This window comes from Corvus cornix, chromosome 7 (genome assembly GCF_000738735.6).
Source record: "Corvus cornix cornix isolate S_Up_H32 chromosome 7, ASM73873v5, whole genome shotgun sequence".
Lineage (NCBI taxonomy): Eukaryota > Metazoa > Chordata > Aves > Passeriformes > Corvidae > Corvus > Corvus cornix.
The window spans coordinates 39024256-39049300 of NC_046337.1; the positions used below are offsets into that span (position 1 = coordinate 39024256).

General features: G+C 63.1%; 2 protein-coding genes across 4 annotated transcripts; one reads left to right on the forward strand and one right to left on the reverse strand.

The window, feature by feature from the left end:
- COL18A1 (collagen type XVIII alpha 1 chain) lies at positions 1 to 19430 on the forward strand. 3 transcript variants are annotated; one of them, XM_039555390.1, is made up of 43 exons: positions 1 to 1138; positions 1617 to 1821; positions 5923 to 6467; positions 9089 to 9169; positions 9260 to 9319; positions 9501 to 9639; positions 9737 to 9840; positions 9927 to 9953; positions 10050 to 10220; positions 10308 to 10334; positions 10423 to 10485; positions 10580 to 10666; positions 10807 to 10860; positions 10940 to 11089; positions 11193 to 11255; positions 11426 to 11470; positions 12376 to 12516; positions 12598 to 12660; positions 12764 to 12790; positions 12884 to 12928; positions 13049 to 13111; positions 13457 to 13492; positions 13563 to 13652; positions 13778 to 13807; positions 13918 to 13944; positions 14105 to 14167; positions 14311 to 14385; positions 14481 to 14516; positions 14632 to 14685; positions 14924 to 14989; positions 15145 to 15216; positions 15409 to 15442; positions 15572 to 15634; positions 15727 to 15770; positions 15865 to 15987; positions 16083 to 16236; positions 16367 to 16440; positions 16519 to 16647; positions 16827 to 16862; positions 17039 to 17299; positions 17383 to 17580; positions 17863 to 17978; positions 18061 to 19430. In XM_039555390.1, the coding sequence occupies exons 1-43, from the start codon at positions 224 to 226 to the stop codon at positions 18272 to 18274; spliced, it is 5070 nt and encodes a 1689-aa protein (XP_039411324.1). In that variant the 5' UTR covers positions 1 to 223; the 3' UTR covers positions 18275 to 19430. The 3 variants fall into 3 exon arrangements, with proteins under 3 accessions (XP_039411324.1, XP_039411323.1, XP_039411322.1); XM_039555389.1 differs by lacking the exons at positions 1 to 1138; positions 1617 to 1821 and adding an exon at positions 1869 to 2512 and having other exon boundaries at positions 17195 to 17299; XM_039555388.1 differs by lacking the exons at positions 1 to 1138; positions 1617 to 1821 and adding an exon at positions 1870 to 2512.
- Positions 19354 to 24844, reverse strand: SLC19A1 (solute carrier family 19 member 1). Its single transcript, XM_039555391.1, has 6 exons — positions 24651 to 24844; positions 22102 to 22403; positions 20663 to 21410; positions 20217 to 20409; positions 19992 to 20133; positions 19354 to 19893 (listed from the first exon to the last, which is right to left on the reverse strand). The coding sequence occupies exons 2-6, from the start codon at positions 22315 to 22317 to the stop codon at positions 19705 to 19707; spliced, it is 1488 nt and encodes a 495-aa protein (XP_039411325.1). The 5' UTR covers positions 22318 to 22403; positions 24651 to 24844; the 3' UTR covers positions 19354 to 19704.
- Positions 24845 to 25045: the final 201 nt, after the last annotated feature.

Here is a 25045-nt window from a genome sequence, read left to right on the forward strand (position 1 = left end):
CGTGCCGGCAGCGGGAGGCTGGCGCTGGGGAGAGGAGGGCTTGGCCACCCCGCCCCCTGCTCCGCTCCGGTTTGAAGGGTCGAGCGCCGGAGCCGGGGAGGAGAGAGCGATGTGACTGCTCCGAGAGCCTGGCCAGGGCAAAGCTCCTGCCTCTTCCCTCCTTTCCTTCCTCCAGCCTCTCCGCTCCGCTCTCGGGAGCAACGGAGCTCGTTTCCCCTTCCCCATGGCCCCACCTCGCCTGGGGTTTCTGCTCCTCCTGGCTGGCTGCTTCTCCTGCTCCGAAGCACAGCTCCTGGACTGGGTTTGGGACAGCACGAAGACCACGGGAAGCCCAGCAGCTGCCGGCGAGGGAATCCTGGCGTCAGAGCCGCCAACCTCAGCGGCAGCTCCGGCTCCCAGCCCGTCCCCAGGGACGTGGGGTGGCGAGGTGGCGGGGAGTGTCACCACCCCACAGCGGCAGGAGGCAGGTCCAGCAGCGCCTGTGGGTGAGGGAACCGCAGCCAAAGGCACGGGACAGTGGGACAGGAATGCCACAGGGCTGCTGGAGAGCACGGCACAGCCAAGCATTGCTCCTCCCCACAGCACGTCACCTGCCCCGGGACAGCAGGCGGCCAGCAGCCCCACCGAGGACCCCCAGCTTCAGGGGACAGGGGCCACTGAGGAGCTGCAGCTCCTGGGGTCAGGGACCAGCGAGGACCCGCAGCTCCTGGGGACAGGGATCACTGAGCACCTGCAGCTCCTGAGGATGAGGACCACCAAAGACCCCCAGTTCCTGGGGTCAGCAACCTCCAAGGATCCACAGCTCCTGCACTCAGGGACCACTGAGGATCTGCAGGTCCTGAGGATGGGGACCACCGAGGACCCCCAGCTCCTGGGGTCAGGGGCCACTGAGGACCTGCAGCTGCTGGGGTTGGGCACCACTGAGGACCCACAGCTCCTGGGGATGAGTACCACAGACCTGCAGCTCCTGGTGACGGGGAGCACCAAGGACTCACAGCTCTTGGGGGCATGGACCACTGAGGACCTGCAGCTCCTGGGGACAGGAACCACTGAGAATCTGCAGCTCCTGGCAATGAGGAACACAGAGGACCCAGAGCTCCTGAGGACAGTGGCCACTGAGGACCCACAGCCCCTGCAGGTGCTGACCACTGAGAGCTCAGAGCTCCAGGGGACAGTGACCACTGAGGACCCACAGTTCCTGAGGGTGCTGACCACTGACAACCCACAGCTCCCAGGGAACACTGAGGACCCACAGCTCCTGAGGACACTGACCACTGACAACCCACAGCTCCCAGGGAACACTGAGGACCCACAGCTCCTGAGGACACTGACCACTGACAACCCACAGCTCCCAGGGAACACTGAGGACCCACAGCTCCTGAGGACACTGACCACTGACAACCCACAGCTCCCAGGGAACACTGAGGGACCCACAGCTCCTGAGGACACTGACCACTGACAACCCACAGCTCCCATGGAACACTGAGGACCCACAGCTCCTGAGGACACTGACCACTGACAACCCACAGCTCCCAGGGAACACTGAGGACCCACAGCTCCTGAGGACACTGACCACTGACAACCCACAGCTCCCAGGGAACACTGAGGACCCACAGCTCCTGAGGACGCTGACCACTGAGGACCCACAGCTCCTGGGGATGCTGACCAGTGAGAATCTGCAGCTCCTGGCGATGAGGAGCACCAAGGACCCGCAGCTCCTGAGGACAGTGACCACCGAGAACCCAGAGCTCCTGGGGACAGGGACTCCCACAGCAGTGGAGACACAGGTGTCCTTGCAGAGACCAGCGGGTCCCCAGCCAGGTAGTGCCCCCTTTCCTTTCTCACCAGGTGACAGTCCCCGTGAGCGGGCGGTGCCGTTCCAGGACCCCTCGGCACAACCTCCCCATCACCTCCACGGAGCATCACCGAACCTGTGGCACGGCACCGGCCACCGGGGGCTGGCTCTGGCCAGCAGGAACGGGAGCCAGAGCCCCCCTCGGCCTGACCAGAGGGTGGATAAGGGTGTGGATCCTCCTGTGGCTGATAACTCCGTCCCTCTGGAGTTCGATTTACTAACGGCCACCATGGCAGCTCTACGGGAGCGGCGGCGCGGGGCTCGCATCCTTCTTTCCAGGACTGATGCCAGTGGCCGGCCGCTGCCAGCCCGTCCCGACCCACCTGCCCTTCTGCAGCGTGCTGGGCACCAGCCATGTCCGATTGCCAAATTACCTCCGTCACAGCAGCGAGGAGGAAATTCGGGCGGCTTTGCATGAGTGGGAGGGGCTGCTTGAGTCGCGGTGCCATCGCTACCTGGAGTGGTTCCTCTGCTTGCTGCTGCTCCCCGGCTGTAGCCCCTCGGTCCCCGTAACCCCCCCGCCATGCCAGGGCTTCTGCGAGGCCGTCAGAGACCTGTGTTGGACTCACTTGGCGGGCGGGCGCCTGCCTCTGCCTTGCGATGCTCTCCCTGAGGAGGATGAAGGGTTTTCTTGTGTCTTTATTAATGCTTCTGCAGGTAACGTGGCTGAGGGACGTCCCTGTGTTGTGTGTCCCCTCCCCCAGCTCCCCCAGGTGCTGGGGGACGCTTCTGCCTGGTGCCCATGGGAGGCTACTGAGTCCAAAATCACTTTCCATCCAGCCCTGGCTTTTCCAAACAGAACCAGCAGGTTTGGGCTCCCTCCGCGAGGCTGAGCATCACTCCTGGTGAATCACAGTGGCCAGCACAGGGGATGCTCCCCCAGCACATCGTGCTGGCATTCAGGGCTGGCTTCCCGGTGCCACGGGGCTTTGGGGTGTCCATCTTGGGGTTGGGACACTTGGAGCAGGAACAGGGCAAGGACCCGGACCCCGTGAGCGCCCAGCCACAGCACCGTGGTGGTGAGGAGGTTTCAAGGTGACCCCTGGCCGTGCCCACATGCTTCCCTCCCCCGGAGCAGCCCTTTGGGGTTAATGATTCACCCGATGGCGGCTAATGTTTGATCCCGCTGCTTGGAAAAGGGGGAGAGTTACTTCGCCTGCAGCTTCTTCCTTCGGTAGCTGTGACCTTCCTGTGTGTCAGCCAGGGAGCCAGACAGGGCAGGGGGGTGAAGGACGGGAGCGGGGGGTGACTGATGCTTGGAGAAATGCAGTTGGGATGAAAGCTGGAGCTCCCCCCCCCCGCCCGCCAAAGCCTCTGAATGAGGCTGTGTTCCCGTGCCGACCCCTGTGCCCTCGGGGGGTGGCCGGGAGATGCCAAGGAGGAATGCCGAGACTGGGGGCTGGCAATCTGAGGTCGCCTACAGGGTCCCCTCGGTGTCAAAGAGGCTCTGTTCGCGGGGGGATGCACTGGGATCACGGCGGTGCTCGGAGAGGAGGCACGATCCCATCTGGGACTGCTCGCATGGGCGGGGTCGGGAGTGGGTGGGGAGTGTGGGGGCTGTGCTGCACCCCAGGGAGTGCTGGGGGTCCCCTGAACCCCACACTGGGCTCAGGTCAGCCAGGAAGGGCATGGCAGAGCGGGAAGGTGGCTTGGGGCGTCCTGGGGACGTTTCCGATGGTGGAATCGCTGCGTCCAGAGACATCCCCACAGCCGTCCCGTGCCAGCACCAAACCCACTGCGGGCCCCCCCATCCCTCCGTCCTCCACGATGGGTGCTGCCAGTTTGCCACGGGGATGATGGGCTGCGATATTTGGGCTCTGGATGCCCTTTGGAAAAGGCAGGCGTGGCCTGAAAGGTTTGGGGATGAGAAGGGGCACTTGGCTTTTGTAGGGGAGCAGGCATTTGAAGGGGTCTCCCCTTACCGCTCTGCTCCCCAGTCCCCATCCAGCCTCTGTCATGCAGGAGAAAAGTCCATTTGCTTTGGGAAGTGCTGGTACCCAGCTCCCACCCCAGACTGGGGGCGAGTGGCGTGTTTGAGGAGGAGGGCAACTCCCAGAGCCGGCTGCAGCTCCAAGGGGAGAATGGTTGGAAATTGCCCTGCTAACAAAAGCCTCTTTCAGTGTGTCCCCATCATCCTGAGCCCCGGGGGGGACACAATGACTTGTCTGGCTGCAGGAATTGCAGCACTGGCTATTACACCCCTGTAGACCCCCGGGAGGAAGCTCTGGTTTCCTTTTCCCTTAAAGCTGCTGCGAATTTGGCTTCCTCCAACCGCAGATAAGCGCAATGCCTGCATCCTGGCATTTGCAGTTGGAGCGAGCTCATGAGGTGCTGAGCGTGGTGTGACTCAAGGGTGGGTGACAGGCTGAGAGTCTGGGGGAGCCCCGCTCGCTCACCCCATCCTTTTTGGTGTAGGACTGTGCACAGCTGGGAGTGAAAGGGTGCTGGGCTCCAAGGTCCACAAGTTCTCCTCTGAGCAGACTGGGGATGCCCTGTGGGGAAGCCTGACCCCAGTGCAGGGCAGGTGAAGGGGCTAGAACTGGTGGAAGACCCGGAGGGAGATTTTCTTCCAGCCACGTGCTCAGTTTTGGGGCGCCAAGGTTGGGGGGGACTGAGGGCTTGGGGAGCATGGTGGACACAGAGCAGTTTCAGAGCCAGAGTTTCAGAGGATCAGTGGGTCTGGCTCTGGCAGAGCGAAAATTTGCCCCCACCTTTAGTTGGTGGCACTTCTAATGTCCCCACTGCTAGGTCCCTGTCATGGGGCTGGCGCTGGCACTGGGGCTTGGCAGCGGAGGCAGCCTGGGAATGCTCCATGTCCCCCAGGCTTTGGAAGAGGCACCCAGGTTTTCATCACCATCCCAAGAGACGTGTTTTCCTTTTGGGCTGGGCAAGGCTGGGCCCATTCCTTCTTTCTCTTTTCCGTTTTTTTTTTGAAGAGCTCTGGAGGACAATGCCGGGCTGCAGAGCTGGGTGGAAGTTCCTGGCTGATCCTCCTCCAGGATCAGCCCAGGATACCTCAGGATACACCTCTGCTTCCCCCCACTCCCCATTGCTCACATGAAAACCAGGGATGGAACTGGGGACACTGAATTGTGTCAGCTGCTGCTCCTGACTCGGGATCGGGACAAAAATTAGCACTGAGCATGTGTTCCCAGTGCAGATCCCTCGGCAGTTTCGGAGCCAGGGTGGTTGGGTTTCCTCCCTCCCAGGAAAGGAGAGGTTAAAAAGCACCGGGCGTGCTCACTCCCATGGAGCTGGCACCGGCCCCGCGCGGTTGACATAGGAGAGGAGGAATCCAGCGCCCGGTGTGTGGGCGATGAGGATGTGCTGGCTGCCAGAACAACGGGAGCTGGCGGACACAGCGCCGGCTCGCCCCGACCAGATGTTCAGCTGCGCCGGGTAGAGGGACGGTCTCCAGCAGAACTTCCCTAATTCCCTAATTCTCAACAGGAGTTGGGAAAGGAGGCGACCTCCAAATTGAGAGCATCTGGGAAGCTGAGCTGGCTTGAGACGCGTTCCCAGGGTGTTGCGAGGGGATGGCTCTGATTTATTCCCAGCTGGGGTGACCGTAGGATCTTGTCCTGGGATGACGCGAGGGGTCACCGTGATCCCAGAATGAGTGTGGATGCAACACGCTTCCCTGGGGCTCCATGGTGGCTCAGCATCCTGGTGTTCCAGCAGCATCCCCCTACCGTGGACAAGACCCCTTTGGTGTTATCCCATCCCAGGGAATCTGAGCAGCCTGGTCTAGTGCATTGTGTCCTTGCCCATGGCAGGGGGATTGGAATGAGATGATCTCTAAGGTCCCTTCCCACCCAAGTCATGCTGTGATTCTGTGATGGAGGCCCAGCAGCTGGGAATGGGGGGCATTTTGGGAGACTCATCCGAAAGGTGTGCTGGGAGTAGCTCAAGGTTTCTGCCTTGGCCAATGCACAAACGCTGGGAAGGGTGAGCAAAGGGAGCCACTGAAGGGTGGGGTGTTTGGGAGGCACGGGCAGGGGTGTCCTTGCTGAGTGACCATCCTTGCCTGGCTGGCTGAGACCATCCCCTGTCCTTCGTCCCTGCAGAGAGCCTGAATGCCGAGGTCAGCCTGCTGGAGCTGATCGGGGACCCGCCGACGGAGGAGATCCACAGAATTTACGGCCCCGACAACAACCCTGGCTACGTCTTCGGTCCCAATGCCAACACGGGCCAGGTGGCCCGGTACCACCTGCCGAGCCCTTTCTACCGGGACTTCTCGCTGCTGTTCCACATCCAGCCCACCACGCCCCGGGCCGGCGTGCTCTTTGCCGTCACGGACTCCTCGCAGAGCATCATCTACGTGGGCGTCAAGCTCTCGGAGCTGCGGGCGGGCCAGCAGCAGATCATCTTCTACTACACGGAGCCGGGCTCGCCCAGCTCCTACCCGGCCGCCACCTTCACCGTGCCCACCCTGCTCAACCAGTGGACGCGCTTCGCCATCAGCGTGGAGGAGGAGGAGGTCGTCCTGTACCTGGACTGCGAGGAGCACGAGCGCGTCCACTTCGAGCGCTCCCCGGATGAGATGGAGCTGGAAGAGGGCTCCGGGCTCTTTGTCGCTCAGGCTGGAGGGGCTGACCCGGATAAATACCAGGTAAGAGCTTGGGTCACCCCGAGGAGTGTCTCCCCGAAGCCTGGAGAGATGTGACACCGCCCATGCCCAGAAGACAACCAGCTCCATGTGTGTCCCTGGGGAAGGGGACACCAGAGGTGGAGGGGAAGGTGGCTTGAGATGCCACCGATTTAATGTCTTGGGGCTCACCAAGGCAAAGCTCTCAAGCTGGGCTGGCAGGAAGATGTGGGGTTGCCCTGCAGCTCCCACCATTGCCTTTTCCCAGTGAACACGCAGAGCCTCTTCAGATCTCCCCATTGCTTAAAATACCCAGCTCCTTTAGTGGAGGAGCTGGTTTGGCTGGCAAAATGTCTCTCTTAGATGGAAAAAATGCTTGGGTTGGAGCATATCTTTGCTGGCTGATGTTGGGCGCTATCTCCAGGAAGACTTTGGAGAGTGAGGAAGGATGTGATAGCTCAGCCCGTGCTTTGAGCAGGACTCGTGTTCCAGATAAGGTTTGTGGAAAGTGTGGGGAAAATGCCCAGCTGACATGGAAATCCCCTGCAGGACTTGAGGAAAGGAATGTTCAGGTTTATCCTGGGCTGAGCAGGACTTGCCCAGCAACAGAGGCTCTGCTGAGGGGAGCGATGTTTTTCCCGTGGAGTTCTGCAGAGCACGTTTCTGAGCTTAAACATCATCCTGACCATGCTGCCACATTCCCACTGGAATGGCTTTGGGCAGGGAAAGCTCTCCCAGGAAGGGGTTAATCATTGCTGGGCTACAAACTGCTTTGCACTGGGATTCGCCTTGGTCCCTTGAAGAATAACTCTTTGCTCTTGAAGAGCAATTTCTTTGCTCTTGAACATGCTGGGAGGGCCAGGTCACGGCTGTGGAGGAGCTCCTGTCCCCAGCTGGAGGGGTTTGGCACCACGTGGAGGGCACGGCAACCGCCTGGAGCAGAGCAGACCCTTCTAGCAGGTGATGCTCCCCAGCTTGCCAAGCCGTGATCCCACTGCCCGCCCCCGGTTTTCCCGTGGGGAGTAGTGGCCGTGGAGGGAAGGAGGCCTTGGCTGGGTGAGAGGGGAGCGGCATCTGACCGCCTCGTGGTGTTTCCATCACTGTCCAGCCCTGCCTCGCGTTATCTGGAACTAACGGGGCTGCAAGCGGATTAAAACCTGGCCCTGGGTCAAGCCCCAGGATGAACTTGCTGGGAGGCAGCTGGAGGGGTGTCCTGGCACCTCTGCTCCTTCCTGAGTTGCCTCCATGGCCGTGGCAGGACACCTGGAGGGGCAAAGCCTGCGGGTGATGCAGGAGCCCCTGGGACAACTCAAGGGGGCAAGTGGGGTGTCAGCTGGGGCCTGGCAGGAGGGCTTGTTTGCAGCTGGGTGTGGCACCTGGGGACCACCTGGCTTGGTGGGGGACCTGGCAGTGCTGGGTTAATGGTTGGACTCGATGGTCCTAAAGGGCTTTTCCAGCCTCAGTGATTCCATGATTCCATGGATTCACTGTCAGATCTGTGGTGCTGCTGCCCTCTTTATCGGCACAAAGAGGCTGCAAAGTGGCCCATAACCATCCCTCGTGGCACTGCCTCGCTTCGGGGCTTGGGACTGGCTCTCCATGGTTCTCCAATGCCTCTGGAAAGCCCCAGGTTTCAACCTTGCAGCCTCTGCCCAGCACCACCAGCACGGCCGGACAAGCCACGTGCCAGAGCTGGCACCACGTGGGCTGAGCAGAGGTAGCGGCCAGGACCCGGCCAGACACCCAACAGAGCTTTTACAGGGATCTTTTGGCTGTGCTCCTTGTTTCCCCTCTCCCCAGGGCTCCCTGGCCACAGCTGGCTGCCCTGCCCCACACAAGGACAGCTGGCAGGTCCTGCAGCCCACGTGTTGTATTTCCTGGGATAATCTGCACTTCCCTACTATTTATTTGTGTTTCGCAAGCACCGTGTGCATCCAGGCCACTTGTTTATACAAGAAACCACCACAAATCCCTTCTTAAGGATGCTGCCTCCAGGCAAACCCCGGTAGCATCCTGGCCTCAACAGGAGAGGGCGTGTGGGTACCAGCCTGAACCCCACGGCTCCCACTGCAAGCGGGCTCACCCAGCACATCCCAGAGCCCAGGCTGGGTCCCGCTGCAGGGTGGGACACGGGGATGCTGTTGGGGTGGGAGTCTGCCGAGCTGGGATGCTGCCCATCTGTCTGATCCCAGTGGGGAGGAGCAGGGGACCACGCTGGAAAGCGAGCTCAGAGAGAGGAGATACCTCCCCCTCGGTGTCTCTTCCTTGGGCGAGACACCCAGAATAATATTTGGGCTGGCCTGAAAGCGCAGCACGCCACATCCGGGCAAGGAAACGTGGTGAGCTTAGGAAAACAAGGATCAGGGGCAGCTGCCGTTCAGCCAGGCTGGCTGTGACATAACACAAATGAATTATAAATAGATTAAATTATATAAATATATTATAAATATATTGTTTCTATATTATAAAAAATTACATCAACTCCTCTCACAAGCAAATGCCCCCGACTGGGCGGTGACCTCTTCCAGCTGCTCGCAGTGCTGACAGCAGATCTCACTCATCCTTGTTCTCCCACTTGAGGACATGGTGGCCGAGTAGCACGGTGGCCTGCCCGTGTCCCCCACCCATCTGTGGTCTCCTTCCAGGGGGTGATTGCGGATTTGAAGCTCCGAGGGGACCCACGGGCAGCCGAGCGCCAGTGCGAGGAAGAGGAGGATGACGCGGAGGTGAGCGCTGGCAGCACGGCTGGGGCAGCTCGGGGGTGTCCCCACCGTGCTCCCAGCTCAGCCCTCACCCCTTCTGCACGGCACGCACAGGTCTCTGGGGATTTTGGCAGCGGGATGGAACGTGGACAGCAACCCTTGGGCAAGGTGGAGGTGAGTTGCTGCCCGCGGGTGTTGCACTCAGGGTGGCACCCTGAAGTTCTAGTGCTGAGGAGGGCTGAGTGCCCTGCACGGCCGAGGTCACGGGGTGCCTGATGGTGTCCCAGCACCGGTCCCTTACGGGGAGGCGCCGGGAGGTGAACGGTGCCACGGTGTCCCCTCGTTGTTGGCGCAGGGTGTCCCAGGGCTGGTGGACGCTGTCCCCGTCACCTCCCCCCCCGTCGCGGGGGCCAGCGGCCCGAGGAGTGGCGGGGGGTCCCTGCAGCAGGCCGAGAGGACCGGGGCGGAGGAGACGCTGCGGGTCTCCACGGGAGGTAATTCCGGCAGCTTTCCCCTTCCCCGGGGCGCACAAGTGGGGACGTGGTGCTGTGGCCGTCCCCAAGCACGCCTGGGTCCTTTCCTTTCCCACAGGCACCGGCCGGAAAGGCGAAAAGGGGGAGAAGGGTGAACGCGGCTTGAAGGGGGACTCAGGGACCGGTGGCATCGTGGGGCCAGGCAGTGTCAAGGGTCAAAAGGTGGGTGAGAGCCGGTCCCTGGGGCTCAAGGGTGCCAGTGACACGTCTGTGTTTGATACCTGCTCCTCTCTGTTTCTGATCCTCAGGGGGAGAAGGGAGACCTGGGCGTCAAGGTGAGCATGGCTGAGGGAGCTGGCACAGAGCCATGCTCTACCCGGGCTGCCACCTCAGGGACCTGCCAGCCACCCCTGCCTCCCTCCCCTCCGCAGGGCAGTGCTGGATTTGGCTACCCTGGCTCCAAGGGACAAAAAGGAGAGCCAGGTGACCCTGGACCACCTGGGACCCACTCTCAGCATGCTGACGGCTCGGTGGTGGAGCAGGTCACCGGCCCCCCTGGGCCACCAGGGAAGGATGGAGCCCCTGGCAGGGACGGCGAGCCTGTGAGTCAATTCCTCCCCAGGGGGTGTCCCCTGTCCCCCCACCCAACCCACCCGCACACTGACGTGTCCCCTCTCTGCCATCCCTAGGGAGATCCTGGCGAGGACGGCAAACCCGTAAGTGGGGCGGGGGGTGGCGGGGTGAGGGGGGACAGCCACCCCCTTGCCTTGCCTCCCGCTGACCCCCCACTGCTCCCCTCTGCAGGGTGAAATGGGGCCCGCAGGGTTCCCCGGGATGCCGGGGGAGCCGGGCCAGAAGGGGGAGAAGGTGAGTGCCGGTGTTGGGGGGCAGAACGTGGCCCCCCTTCCTCTCAGCCCCAGCTTGGCTGCACCCCCAAACCGCGCTCTGTCCTCTGTGCCAGGGTGACCCAGGCGTGGGGCCGAGGGGACCCCCTGGACCGCCCGGCCCTCCGGGACCACCAGGACCCTCCTCCAAGAGTGACAAGCTGGTGGGTGCCCCCTGGAACACAGGGGTTTGAGGGATGGGAGGGTACATCAAGCCATAGAGGTGCAGAGTGCTGCCACCAGCCCCTGGGCCAGCCCCAGTGCCACTGGGTGCCCTGACATCACCCTCGTGCTTCTCCCCCAGACCTTCATCGACATGGAGGGCTCTGGCTTCGGCGGTGACCTGGAGAGCCTGCGGGTGAGTGGGGATGAGTGCCTGTCCTGCCAGCTGGGAGTGGGGGGACACCCTCAGCCATGGTCCCCCACGTCTCTTCTAGGGTCCACGAGGGCCACCTGGTCCCCCAGGGCCGCCTGGCGTGCCCGGTTTGCCAGGGGAGCCAGGACGGTTTGGGATGAACCGCACGGACCTGCCGGGACCACCGGGGCTGCCGGGCAGGGATGGGAACCCCGGGACCCCGGGGCCAGCGGTAGGTCCATGGGGTGGCCAAGGGGACCTATCCCAGGTCCACCCTGTGGTGGTGGGGGGCTCAGGGTTTTCCTGTGCTGGAACCAGCTCCTGGCATCTTACAGGGTCCTCAGGGTCCTCCAGGAAGAGACGGGGAGGCCGGGCAGCCGGGGCCCAAAGGAGAGCGGGTGAGTGTCCCACGTGCCCCAGGAGCGCGTCACCGCTGTCCCGTGGGGCAGCTGGCACCCCTGGCACGTCTCTGGGAGGCCCCGGTTCCTGTGCTGGGGAGCACCACTCTGCTCCTGCCTGGGGCTGGGCAGCTTCTTCACACCCTCTTCTCCCTCCTTCTCCTTCCCAGGGCGACGTGGGTGACCTCGGCCTCCCTGGCCTGCCTGGACCCAAGGTACAGTGCCTGGGGTGGGGTTTTTTGGGTTCTCCGTTGCAGACTGGAGGCAGGGATGTTGCCAGGGGGGAGGGCATCTTGCACAGGAATGGGGAGGGGGGTGCTGCTGTTTGGGTTCCTCCCAGATCAGTGCCACAGCTCGAGGGTGCATGGAGCTGCTACCCCACAAAGGATGCTCCTGCCTCCCTACCTTGGCTTTGCTCCAGGCACTGCCACATCAGGAAGTGGGCAGGAAAGCCGAAGGGGATGTTTTGAGACACAGAAGAGAGTTTGCTTGAGAGGTGCCCACACTCCACTGGAAAACACCCCATCTTCTCTGCATCACCCTCTCCTGCCTGCTTGCTCCAGCTTCCTTCCACCCTGCATCTGCAAGGGGGGAAGTGAAGGCTTGCTGGGAGCTCCTTAGAGCTGGGATGCTGCCCCTCGGGATGACCATCTGCTGCAGCCTGAGCTGGGGGCAAAAACCTCAAAAATTAAGGTTTCTTCACCTTAATTCTAAGCTTCTGCACTTCTGCAGCACCCAGAGGGCAGATGGGGTGGCAGAGGGTGTGAGGTCCAACCTTGTTGCTTCCAGACCCACTGCAATCCCAGGAGTGCCTGCCAGCATCCCTTCTTGGCGCTGAGCTCTGCTGCGGAGCCAGCCACACGTGCAAAAACATTCCCATTTATGATTTTAGACGAGCCTCTGGTGGCCAGTGTGGACATTACATGGGCAGCTGGTGGGATGAAGGGTGCCCGAGCTGGGCAATGTCCCTCCCACAGAGCCCAAGACAGGGGAGCAGCAGGGAGAGCATCCATGTCCTGTCCCAGAGGGATTTGGGAGGGGATGCTCTGCCTCCTGCCTGCAGGCTCCAGGCAGCGACCACTGCCCCCTTCCATCTGTCCCCTCCTTGTCCCCTTTGCAGGGCAACAAAGGGGAGATGGGACCAGCAGGACCCCCAGGAGAAATGGGCTTAGCTGGCCTTCCCGGGCCCATCGGACCCCGAGGGCAGCCTGGGCCCCCCGGCCCCCCGGGCCCACCGGGGCCAGGCTACGAGGCTGGATTTGTGAGTGGTCACTGCGGGGATGGGCTGGGCTGGGCTGGAGCCGGGGACAGACACGGCTCAGCCCCTTCTCCCTGCATTTAGGGTGACATGGAGGGCTCAGGGCTGTCATTCGCCCCGGGACCACCTGGACCTGAAGGACCACAGGTAGGGCCGTTCCTGCCCCTTCCCTCCTCCCCATCCTGGGATATTCCCTGCTACCGTGTCGCCTGCCATCCCCCGATGCCCACGGTCCCCTTGTTGCTTGCAGGGTGTGCCAGGACTGCCGGGGATGAAGGTGAGGACCCCTTCCAACACCCTCCTGGCTCCATCCATGTAGGAAGCCTGCAGGCAGCCTGTAGGGATGCCTCTGACACCTCTTTCCTTGCAGGGAGAGGTCGGCAGCCCCGGACAGCCCGGCTTGCCAGGACCAAAGGTAGGAGCCTGAGATGTTGGGATGGCTTTGTGCCAGCACCTGGGAGTGCAGGGCACTGGGCAGGACCGCTGTGCTCCCCGACCTGGGGCTGCATCCTGCCCTTTCCCCCTCCCACTGCAGGGAGATGCCGGCATGCCTGGCGTGGACGGCCGCCCTGGCCTGGAGGGCTTCCCTGGGCCACAGGTAGGAGCCTCAGCCCCCAGTTCCAGAATAACCCCCCCACTCCAGGCAGGGCACCTCTGGTTGCAGCAGCTCCATCCCCAGCAGCCGCAATTCCCCCTCCTGGCTGTGGGCTCACCGCGTGCCAGGAGTGCCCACACTCCTTAGGATCCTGTCCCCACCACCTTGCTGCCCCACCGGCAACCACTTCCATCCAAAATCATCGCAGCCCGGCTCGTTGCCTGGAGCTGGAGGCAGAGGTGGGGCTGCCTGAAGGATTTTTTGGAGCTGGAGGTGGGAGGGGGTCTCCACCTGTGAGCCAGAACCCAGCTCCACGTGGTGCTCACACCTTCCTGCTCCTCCTTCCAGGGACCCAAAGGTGACAAAGGCAGCACCGGTGAGAAGGTAGGTGCCACCAGGCTGGGGACAGGGACCAGCCAGTGGTGGCCCTGGGCTGATGGCTTGTGTCTTCCAGGGAGAGCGAGGCCAAGATGGTGTGGGGCTGCCCGGCCCCCCCGGCCCACCTGGTCCCCCTGGACAGGTCATCACTGTGTCCAGTGAAGATGTAAGTGGTGGCACAGGGCAGGGGAAGGGATCTTCCCAGCGGCCATCATGAGGGACACCTCGCCAGCAGCTCTGAGCTTCAGAGCCAAGACTGGGGGAAAAACCTCATTTTGTCTCTTTTTGCAGAAATCCTTGGTGGCTGTTCCTGGTCCAGTGGTAGGTGCCCTCCTGCCACCTGTACCCACTCCTCAGCAGTGCCAGGAGGGCACCCCGTTTTTTGGAAAGAGGGGGTTTGCTCTTAGGAGCATCTCTGCTTCTCTCTGCAGGGCAGACCAGGCCACGCTGGCTTCCCGGTGAGTCGGTGACACATCTGGGGACCGCGGGGTGGCCCTGGTGACAGCCGTGGGGGCTGCTCCTGCTGTGCTTTGCTGCAGAGTGGTGGTGGTGGAGGAGGGGTGTGGGGCCTGCCTTTGGTGGGTTGGGAATGACGTGGGCTCCGTGTCCTTCCTGCAGGGTCCGGTGGGACCAAAAGGAGACCAGGGGTCAGCTGGTCCCCAGGGCGCCCCGGGGTTGAAGGTAACTGCTCCAGGCCACCTGCAGCCCGTGGGGTGGTCACACTCCTGGTCCCCCATTCTACCAGGCCACCAGGTGTCACCAGCCCTACCACAGGAGGGAGCCTGGTCCCTCCGTGTCCCCTCCCACCTCCTCTTCTCTTGCAGGGGGAGAAGGGGGAGCCCGGCGTCACCATCAGCCCTGACGGGACCGTGGTCACCGCCAAGGTGAAAGGAGAGAAGGTGGGTGCCTGGCAGGAGTGGGGGGCACGTCCCCACGGGGCAGGTGTCGAGGGGGTCCCGGTGGTGATGCCCTTTTCCCTCTCCACTGTTTGCAGGGGGAGCCGGGGCTGCGGGGCCCGATGGGACCATCGGTAAGTCACCGTCACCATCCTCCTCCTCGTGTCCCAGGGGAGGGATGGGAATGTCCCTAGGCAGAGGGCGTGCCCCGCACTGAGCACCCTCATCCTTGTCTTCTCTCCCTTCCAGGGTCCCCCGGGACGAGCAGGGATGAAGGGAGAGATCGGCTTTCCGGGCAGACCCGTAAGACCTGCTCCCGGTTTGTTTGTGACCCCGGCCATCGCCTCCACCGCGTCCCCCTCCCCGTTTGCACGTCCTGAACCCGCTGAGCCCCAAACCCTGCTGTGTCCCTGAGGGATGGGGCGGTGCCGGGGTGTCGGAGGTGATGCCGGGGTGTCAGAGCTGACTCCGGAGCACCGGATGTGACACCAGGGGCTGGCAGGGGGACGGGGACGGGGCTGATTGCGCTGCTCATCCGCAGGGACGTCCCGGCATGAACGGGCTGAAGGGCGAGAAGGGCGACCCCGCGGATGTGCTGGGCTTGCAGGTGAGCACTGAGACCCCCCAGCTGCCGGCCCGAGGACCCCAATCCCTTAGGCAAAGGGCACGTCTCCCTCGCTCAGGGGCTGGTGCCGGTGTCCCCCTCCATGGTGGGGACTGTCCACTTTGCAGGACCTTGACAAACCTTTTTGCCCCCCACAGGGTCCCCCAGGCCCCCCAGGACCCCCTGGGCCCCCTGGGCCACCTGGCAGCATAGTCTACAGCAATGGCAATGTGAGTATCTACACAGTCACCATGCTGGACATGCTGGGACTGGGCCCCCAGTGTCCCCTGCCTGCCTGGAGGGCACTGAGGATGCTCTGGTGACATCCTGGCTGGGGCTGGCACATGGGACTGCCACCAGCATGAGGGGGGGTCCCCGAGGATGCTGCGGTCTCTGCAGCCACTTCCTTTGCATCTCCACAGACCTTCAGCGACTCCGGCCACCCGGCGTTCCCCGGTAAGGGGGCGTCCCTCTCCCAGCCCCTCTGGACAGTTTAGGGAACCTCAGCAAGGCAGGGCTGGGGGGAAACCCCCTCCTTCCCTTAGAGCTGCAGCTCTGAGATGGCATCTGTGCCACTCCCCACAGGTTTCCACCAGTTCCCAGGACAAAAGGGAGAGAAAGGTGACACCGGACCCCCAGGACCTCCAGGCAGGTGACCGGTCCCTGATGGCAGAGGTGGCAGGCAGGGGGTGGCTCGTGCCTATCCCGGCTCCTCTCCCCTCCTCTCTCTCTCTCCACAGGCCACTTTCCCTATGACCCGAGTCACTTCGGTGCCAGCCTGCGGGTAAGCCCTTTGCACACTGGTGGCTGGAACCCAGCATGATTTGGGGTACCCAGTGTGCCCCAGCTGCTCACCCTAAGGTTGTGCCGTCCCGCAGGGTGACAAGGGGGATGCAGGTCCCAAGGGTGAGAAGGGCGAGCCGGGCAGCACCCCACTCTATGGTCCTGGAGTCTCTGGACTGCCAGGGCCTCCAGGGCCCCAGGGATACCCCGGGCTGCCGGTGAGTACCCCATGGGGAAGGAAGTGAAGGGGGGCACAGTGGGGGTGGCATCCCTGCAGGCTTTGCTCCAACAGATGTTCTCTCACACTGCCTAGGGTCCCAAGGGGGACAGTATCGTTGGGCCACCGGGGCCTCCAGGACCTCAGGGTCCCCCTGGTATCGGATACGAGGGGCGGCAGGGCCCTCCTGGCCCCCCTGGCCCCCCTGGTCCGCCCGGGCCACCCTCCTTCCCAGGTCCCCACAGACAAGGTGAGTACCTGCTGTCTCACCCCTCCCTGCATCCCCTGTATTCCTGCTTGCATCCCATGTATCCCTCCCTGCACCTCTGCATTCTTCCCCGTGCTGCAGCCCTCTCCATCTCACCCTCCTTCCCCCACAGCTGTCAGCATCCCTGGGCCCCCGGGACCACCAGGACCCCCCGGACCTCCAGGCAGCAGCGGGATGTCCTTGGGGGTGAGTCGGGGCTCTGGGCAGGGGCTGCCTGTGCCACAGGCAGCCGATCCCTGAGCCCCGCTCGGGCTGTGCCGGCAGCTCCGGGCCGTGCCCACGTACCAGGCGATGCTGAGCGCCGCGCTCGAGCTGCCTGAGGGCAGCCTCGTCTTCCTGACCGACCGGCAGGAGCTCTACGTCCGCCTGCGCGGGGGCTTCCGCAGGGTGCTGGTGAGTGGGGGGGCTGGGGGGCACCTGGCCAGGGCTGCACTGCCCGGCTCGAGGGGAGCACGGACAGCACCACCCCGGGGGCTCGGTGGTGACTCCCGGTGCTGCTCGGGGTCCCCCCACCCGTGCGCGAGGAAGAGGAGAGGGGGGCAGCTGGGATCTGATGTGCCATGCCCTTGCAGCTGGAGGAGCACAACGTGATCCCCAGCTCGGCTCTGGTGAGTCCTCTGTTCCCCGTGCACATCCTCATCCCTATCCTCCATCCTCATCCATCTTCATCCCATCCCCAACCATCTCCATCCACCCACAACCATCTCCATCCATCCCCAACATTCTCCATCCCCATCCCCACCTGGGGCACCGCTCCCCCCTCATCCCATGTCCCGCTCCCCAGGACAATGAGGTGTACGACAAGCCGCCCACCCTCCACTACGCTGGCCCCCAGCCCCGCGGGCCCCTGCACCCCCTCCGCAACCACGTCCCTCCGGCCACCGCCCGTCCCTGGCGTGGGGACGAGGTGGTGGCTAACCAACACCGCCTGCCCGAGCAGCCCCTGCTCCACCACCAGCACGAGCTCATCAATGGTTACTACATCCACCGCCGGCCAGATCCCGCCCCCGTGGCCGCCCACGTGCACCAGGACTTCCAGCCCGCCGTGAGTGCCGCGTGCCGGCTGAGGGGAGCTGACGGTGGTGCCCAAAGCCGTGTCCCTCAAGCCCCGTCGTCCCCTCTTGGCAGCTTCACCTGGTGGCCCTGAACACCCCGCTGAGCGGCGGCATGCGCGGCATCCGGGGCGCCGATTTCCAGTGCTTCCAGCAGGCCCGGCAGGTGGGGCTGGCCGGCACCTTCCGCGCCTTCCTCTCCTCGCGCCTGCAGGATCTCTACAGCATCGTGCGCAGGGCCGACCGCGCCGCCGTCCCCATCGTCAACCTCCGGGTAAGTGTGTCCCCATCCCCTTCCCGACGCTCTCCGAGCTCGGAGGGATTATAGAATAGGATCACAGAGTCGCTGTGGTTGCAGAAGATGTCTTTAAGATCATAGAGTCCAACCATTAACCCAGCACTGCCAAGGTCTGGGATGCAGAGCATATCAAAGCCTCCATCCATGATGAAGCATCTCCTTCCCAGAGGCTGCTGGGACTTGGAGCCTCTGGGATGCCCTTGGAGCGCAGGCAGGGCTAAACCCCCTCCTCCTCCATTTCCCCACCCTCCCCACCAGGATGAAGTGCTCTTCAATAACTGGGAAGCCCTTTTCACGGGCAGCGGGGCTCCGCTGCGAGCCGGCGCCCGCATCCTCTCCTTCGATGGCCGGGATGTCCTGCGGGATGCGGGATGGTGAGTGCAGGATTGAGCGAGGGGGAAATGGGGTTTGGAGCAGGGCGGGGCAGCAGCAGCCACCCACCTTTCACCCTTCCAGGCCGCAGAAGAGCGTCTGGCATGGCTCGGATACGAAGGGCCGGCGCTTGCCCGAGAGCTACTGCGAGACGTGGCGGACTGAGGAGCGTGCCGTCACCGGCCAGGCTTCCTCCCTGGCCGCTGGAAAACTGCTGGAGCAGGCGGCCAGCAGCTGCCAGCACGCCTTCATTGTCCTCTGCATCGAGAACAGCTTCATGACCGCCGCCAAAAAGTGACACGCGCCCTGGCGCCCCCTGAGTCCCCCCGTGTCCCCAGGGAGGGTCGGGCCAGCCTGCACCCTGGCACCCCTGGGCCCCTCAGCCCCCTCCACGCGCCTGCTCTCGCCCCGCAGGGTTTCCTTCTCCCGCAGACCTGAAGCCAAAGAGTATTGCCATGGCCCCTGCCCTGGGTAGGCAGGGGCTCAGGTCCCACCTGGGGCAGGGCAGCCATGGGCTGGCGGCCTTCCTCCTCCTCCTCCTCCTCTCACTCCTCTTCTAACTCCTAATATTTAACCACTTCGGCTTGTTCCCCTCCCTGCTCGGATGCTCTTTTTGGGGTGGCTGGGTGGGACGATGCTCGGCAGGGAGAGTTCAGTGCGGGCTGTCCCCCTCAGAAGCCTGTGGGGGCTCTCTCACCAGCCTCCCAGCCCCGCGCTGTCCTCACCAGGAGCTTGGGGTTGGACCCAAATCCCTGCTGCTGAGGCCATGGGGTCTTCTCCAGCCAAAACCCCAGCACCGCACCCATGGGACTTTCTCTTGGCAGTGCTGGGGCTCCCCCAGATGGTCTCCATCCTCCCCAGGTAAGGCTCATCCCATCATCATCCTCACCTCCACCTCTCAGCCAGCAGAGCTCTGGTGGGGGTCCGGTCTCCCCCATCCCCTCCATGCACCCTGGGGACCGCCGGCTGTGCCCCCACAGCCCAGGTACAGCCACAGCCAGCCCAGCACAGGTACTGGGGTGACAGGGTGGCCCTGAGGCGTGGGCAGCTGTGCCCTTGGCGTGTGTTTCTGTGTGTGTGTGCGTGTTGAGCACGTGTGGCACTGCCACCCCCCCTCGCCGTGCCACCTTTGCTGGGCTCAAATGGCGAAGGCGCAGCAAAGCTGGCTGGAATTGGTGTGGGCAAATCCAAGGTGCTAAAAGAAAAAAAAACAAAAAAAAAAAAAAGAAGAGAAAAAGGAGAAATTTGTAACTAGCTTTTTTTGTTATTGTATGGAAATGATTACCATAAAAGCTGTGCGAGTCACACGGCCTCTATTTCTTACAGTCTACTGTACTTTGTGTAATTAATGCAATTTAAAGCCTGTGGATCTTTATATTTTTTTTTTTTTGGTCATCCGTTGTGTCCTATAAACCATTTTCTAAAGGCACTGAATAAAGAAACATCCTCTTGTAGCCCGGCTCTGTGCCATGATGGGGGCGCAGCGGGATGGGGTCCCCATCCACACTCCTGCGGTGGCACCGTGGGAATCCTGCCCCCGCTCCGCGTGTGGGGAGGGGGAAGGGGCGCAGCCCTGTCCTCACGGAGCAGAAAACGTGTCCCAAGGGTTCCATCCTCGGCAGAGCAGCACCAAGGACCAGCAGTGGCACGGGACGCCAAGCACGCGGTGACGAAGACAATGCTGACCTCGGGAGCCAAGAGCCGGCCATGGCGTCGCGGTGCCGGCACTCAGGCTCGCACGGTGCCCGCCTCCGGGCTTTTCTCCTGCGCTGGAATCTCCACGGGCAGCTGGCACAGCTCCTTGGCCAGGGCCAGCTCCACCGGCTGCTTGCGGCGGCTGTGCCGGATGCCCACGCCGATGGCCGCCAGCAGGTAGGCCACAGCCAGCAGCGTGAAGAAGCCAAAATAGACATAGAACTGCACGAGAGGAGAGGGGAGAACAGCACTTGGAGCCCCCTCCCTTCATCCCGCACCATTCAGGGACCACCTCCATCCCAGGTGCCCCCCACCCCTACCTGGGGATGCACGGATAAGCCCAGGCCCCTCTTGTCGGCCACGATGATGGTGATGATGGTCTTCAGCACGGTGGCAAAGAAGGTGTTGACCCCGAAGACCAGAGCGCAGAGCTCTTTGGAGAGGGAGGTAGCAATCTGGAAACTGGGAAAAACAGGAGCACTGGTGAACCCCTGGCATCAACCTGGCCACCAGGGTGGGAGCGGGTCCCCAGGAGCACCACACACATGGCAATGGGCACCAGGAACTGGTGGGCGCCACGGAACAGGATGTAGGCAGCGTAGCACAGCCAGATGTTGGTGGTGGAGTTCATGAGCAGGAGCAATCCCGCCTGGAATGCCGTCACCACTCCGATCACCAGCTCCGACCACAGCGTCCAGCGGATCTTCACGTAGCCAGCAGCGAAGGAGGTGACAGCTCCTGGGGAGGGATGAAGGATGCTGTGAGCTCCTTGAGGATCCCCTGCCCTACCTGGGCTGGCACCCAGCCCAGTGATCATCACATTGTCCCCAATGCCAAACCACCAAAAATTCCGTAAGGACCACCATTCCCAAGGGCTGCAGGGGGATGGAGCATCCTGCCACGTTCCTGCTGACCCCAGCCATTCCCAGGGGGTGCAGCAGGATGTGAGTGTCCCCCCACACCCCCAGTGTCCCCATCCCAGGCGAGTTACCCAGCAGCGTGGAGGCAGCATCCACACCTCCGTTGTACACCCGGCGGTTGTCCACGGTGGGAGAGATCTCGTTCCAGAGGATGTGTGCATAGTACAGCATCAAGTAGTACCCGGCCGAGTTGAGGACCCACCACAGGGACCAGAGGCGGAGCTGGGGCTGCCTGGCCAGCGCTCCCAGCTCCCGCAGCATACGGCACAGCACCATGTCCCGCCAGCCCCGCGTCCCCCCGCCGCCGTCCCCCCCGGCCATCCTGTCCAGCTCGGTGGGCGCAGCCGCGTCGCCAGCCCTCCCGGGCCGGTTGAAGAAGAGGCTGCGCCGGGGCCGCTCGAGGAAGAGGGTGAGAAGGAGGCCGAAGCTGACAAAGCCCAAGGAGACGTAGTTGAGGGTGAGGAAGGAGACGCCGCCCAGGGTGACGCAGAGCTGGCCCAACACGGAGCTGGTGAAGACCCCCAGGAGCACGGCAGAGCGGGAATAGCTGGCCATGCGCTGGTAGCAGGACGGGGCGACCAGGGAGAAGATGTAGGAGGAGTAGGCGATGCGGGCGGCCATGGTGATGCCGTAGAAGAACTCCATCAGCTGCATGGCCAGGACGGAGGTGCTCAGCACCAGCAGCAGCCAGATGGAGATGTGGCTCAGGCTCTGCAGCACCAGCACGGGCTTGTAGCACAGGTAGTCTGTCAGCAGGAAGATGGGCACCAGCACGGCCATGTAGGAGTAGGACAGCACCGGCGTGATCACGTTGGTCACCTGCCGTGAGGGCAAGGAGGGGCTGAGCGCTGGGTACATCCCTGGGGATGCCCCCCAACCTGTGGGCTCTGTGGGCACCAGCTGCCGACCCCCACGGCAGCACCTCCTGGGGAGGAATGTGACCAGCAGCGCGCCCGGCTGGGGGTCTGGCTGAGCCTCGGCCCCTTCCCGTGCCGGGAACGCAGCGTTCCCACAGACGCAGCAGCCGGCTGGGATCGGGGCCAGCATCCCTTGGTGGGGAGACGATGACATTGTGGCCCCTCCTTGCCTAACCCCATACTTGCCAGCGGCCCGGCAGTGCACCGTGCCATCATGGAAAGGTCTCCCCAGTGGGGTGGGGTGTGGCTTCTCCCAGCCCGGCACCCTCCCACCATCCCACAGGCTGCTCAGGTGGGCAGTGCCCCCCAAAATGAGTTGCCAGCCTGGGCATGAGGTTTCATGCCAGGGCAAGTTGAGCCGGGCACTCAGGGACAGGGTGACCTCACAGCCAAGTGAGACAGGGCCCCACAGCACACCATACCACCTCCCCCCCCAGAAAGCACCACCACGAGCCAGCACACACCACCATGCCCAGGACATGACACCCCTGTGCACCCCAGAGCCACGGGGGGATACTCTGGGCAGCGCCAAGATGGTGATCATGGCCATAAAGGGGGACACCAGGGTGGGGGACCGGGTGCCCACAGCTCACCTCTGCCTTTGTGAAGTTCCTGTCGGGCCCCAGCAGATAAGGGGTGATGAAGCTCTCCCCAGGCCGGATCTGTGTCATGAAGCCGTAGAAGCAGAGGTAGAAGACTTGTAGCTTCCAGCGCTGGTCTGGCACCGTCTCTGACGCCAGCTTTTTGGCACCATCACTGTTCCTGGGCACGGCTTTGCAGCAGGGCAGCGGCATTATCCCGGGAGCCATCAGCTACACAGGCTCTGCCGGACCACGCAGCCCCTCTCTGTCCGCAGGCGCTCTCGGACGCATGGAAAACCAGGGCGCTGCGGTTTCTGTGGAAAAAGCAGCATTTGGCAGAGGTTCAAAATTCCTCCAGAATCGCAAGGCAAATAAATACCACTACCTTCTCCCCAGGAGGTGTTCTGGGAAGAAGAAAAGCGGCCGTGCGTCTCGCTGTGCAGAAGCGGGGGGGGTCATTTCGGGCGGCACTCGTACATCACGTGCATCCGGAGCCTGGATGCACGGAGCATCTGGATCCACGGTGGGGCATCCTCAGCTCCCATCACCTCCTTTTCCTCCCCTTTGAGACTCAGTGGGGTTTTGCCGCTTCCTGGAGCAACACTTCCCTCTGAGCTACAGAGGCAGAGGGATGCAGACACCCTGCGCCGGGGATGCTCAGAAAGGGATGGCACTGGGAATGTGCTGGCTGTGGAAGTGAGTTAATGTGCACACAGGGCACGGGGCCACCCGTGTTACTCAGTAGCTGGCAGGGCTGCAGCTGAGCCGCAGGCAAGCGGCTGCCCCTTGGCTCTTCCCGGTGGGACACAATGCCCAGCCTGGGGAGAATGCAAAATGCCACGAGATTCACGGTCCAGAGGGGGATTAAAAGCTCAGATCCTGAGGTTTGGCTGCAGGGAAGCTGGCAGCGCCAGGAGACCTGATTAGCAGTCATGGGATGAGGGCAGGGACAGGAGAAGGCCTGGACTGGGAGTCCTCCCAGTGCTCCCCACTCCCACAAGAACTCACTGAGGTGACTTTTCATGCCATAAAATTCCACGTATGCCAATCCACACCACGGGAGCAAGGTCTAGAAACCTGATTACCCTCATAACTGCAGAACAGCTAATCACGGTCATTAACAAGAAAGTTCATGGTCCCAGTCTGTGTCCCACTGGATGATGCATGGTGAAACTGTGGGATAATCCCTCCCTGCTGCCGGATAACACAGGACTAACGGGGACATGAGCCAGCACCAGTGCCAGCAGGGGAAAGCTGGTGGTGACCAAAACCTACAGAAAGCTGAGTGCCCATTTGCCCCAGAGAGGACTTACTGCTCCAGCAGCATTCCCGTGGTTGCCTGAGTATCACCAAAACACCGATGTCCCGCAGCTCATGGCTGGGCAAACAGCCCCCACCTCCTAAACAGATCCCTGGGGACCAAGGCAGGTGCTTGGTCACTCACCGGCCAGCGAGCCCGGCCGGCACTGGCCAGAGCACTGCCCTGCCGCTGTGGCAGGAAGGGCAAGGGGCAAGGAGCAAGGGCTAACCCCCGCCAAGCGCCCACCCCAGCACCGTGCCGGGGCCACTGCCGCCGCGAGTGCCTGGACTCTGCCCCATCGCCTTCTTGTCCCCAAGCCGGGCTGCAGATGTCACCTGCGGCAGCCACTCGCCGCCATGTGCGCCATGACCCCTACGGGATGTTTGCCACTCTCTGTTCCCCATCTCCTGCCGTCCCCATCCAGGAGGGACACACACATGCATCCCCGGTCCACAGGAAACCATCCACACTAAAAGCAGGATGCAGCTCCACGAAGCTGCTCCATTCCCAGGAGCACTAACTCCCAGCATGTGTCCCCCCACACACAAAGGGACTCCAAACCAGAATGCATCTGGTCGCACCCAATTCTCCAGAACATCCCTGGAGCTCCTCTGCTGGAGGTGAGTGGCCATGAGTCCCAGAGAATGCTCCATCCTTCATCCCTAGCGCAAGCCAAGGAGCGGAGGGACGAGGGAGAGGCAGAAGAGAGAGGGAGGGAGAGGCAGCAGAGCCAGCCCGTTATCACCGCGTGAACCTGTTTGTCACCGGGTTATCGGGGTGTGACCTTGACATGGATCCCTGTCACGCCACACACCGCTGTCAGCCCGGGGTCACAGGTGACACGGGCGGCCGAGCTCAGGCTCAGCTCCCCGCAGAGCCACGGCCACCGCGGTCCAGAGGGGACAGCCCTGGACACCCCCAGCCGCGTGTCGGTGACACACAAGGGACACTGCCAAGGCACGACGTGTTCTGTGGCGAGCTGCCACGCCGAATGGCAGTGCGCGAGTCCCCGGGGCACCTTCCCTAAAACAAGGGGTGGGAAGCTCCTGAAAACACACCCTCGCCCAGCGTGCGGGCCCCGCTCTGCCTCCCGCCGCCCGGCGCCAAGGGATGGGCGGGCGGTTTGGGGTGCACCTGGCAGAGGAGGGGTTTGGGGGTACCCCACATCCCCAGCAGCCGGGGGAAACAACACCGGCGGCATCCCAGGGACCCCGCCGGGCACGCCACGGCCCCGGCGACACCCGCACCCAGCACCCCGTACCTGGTGGGCGGCGGGCATGGATGGGCCAGGGCGAGGCGGGGATCCGGGGCTGCCCGCTGCCGCCTCGCCCGATCCGCGGTGATCCCGGACAGCGGCACGGCAGCAGGAGCAGGAGAAGGAGGAGGAGGAGGGTAGGGGAGTACCTCGGGAAATGTAGTCGCGCCCCACGTGTGGGACGGCGCGGGGACTACAAGTCCCAGAGTGCAGCGGGCGGCAGGAAAGGGAGGAGCTGCACCGGGACTCGTGTGTCCCGTTCGGGGACAAATACCCTCCGGAGGCAGCGGCGGGGATCAAGGACCCCCTTTTCCACCCCCCTCAGCCGGGGTCAGTCCCTCGCCCATCTGCCGTGGCCTCTGGGCTGCGGGGCCTGGGCGACGCTGCCCCCCGCCTTGGCT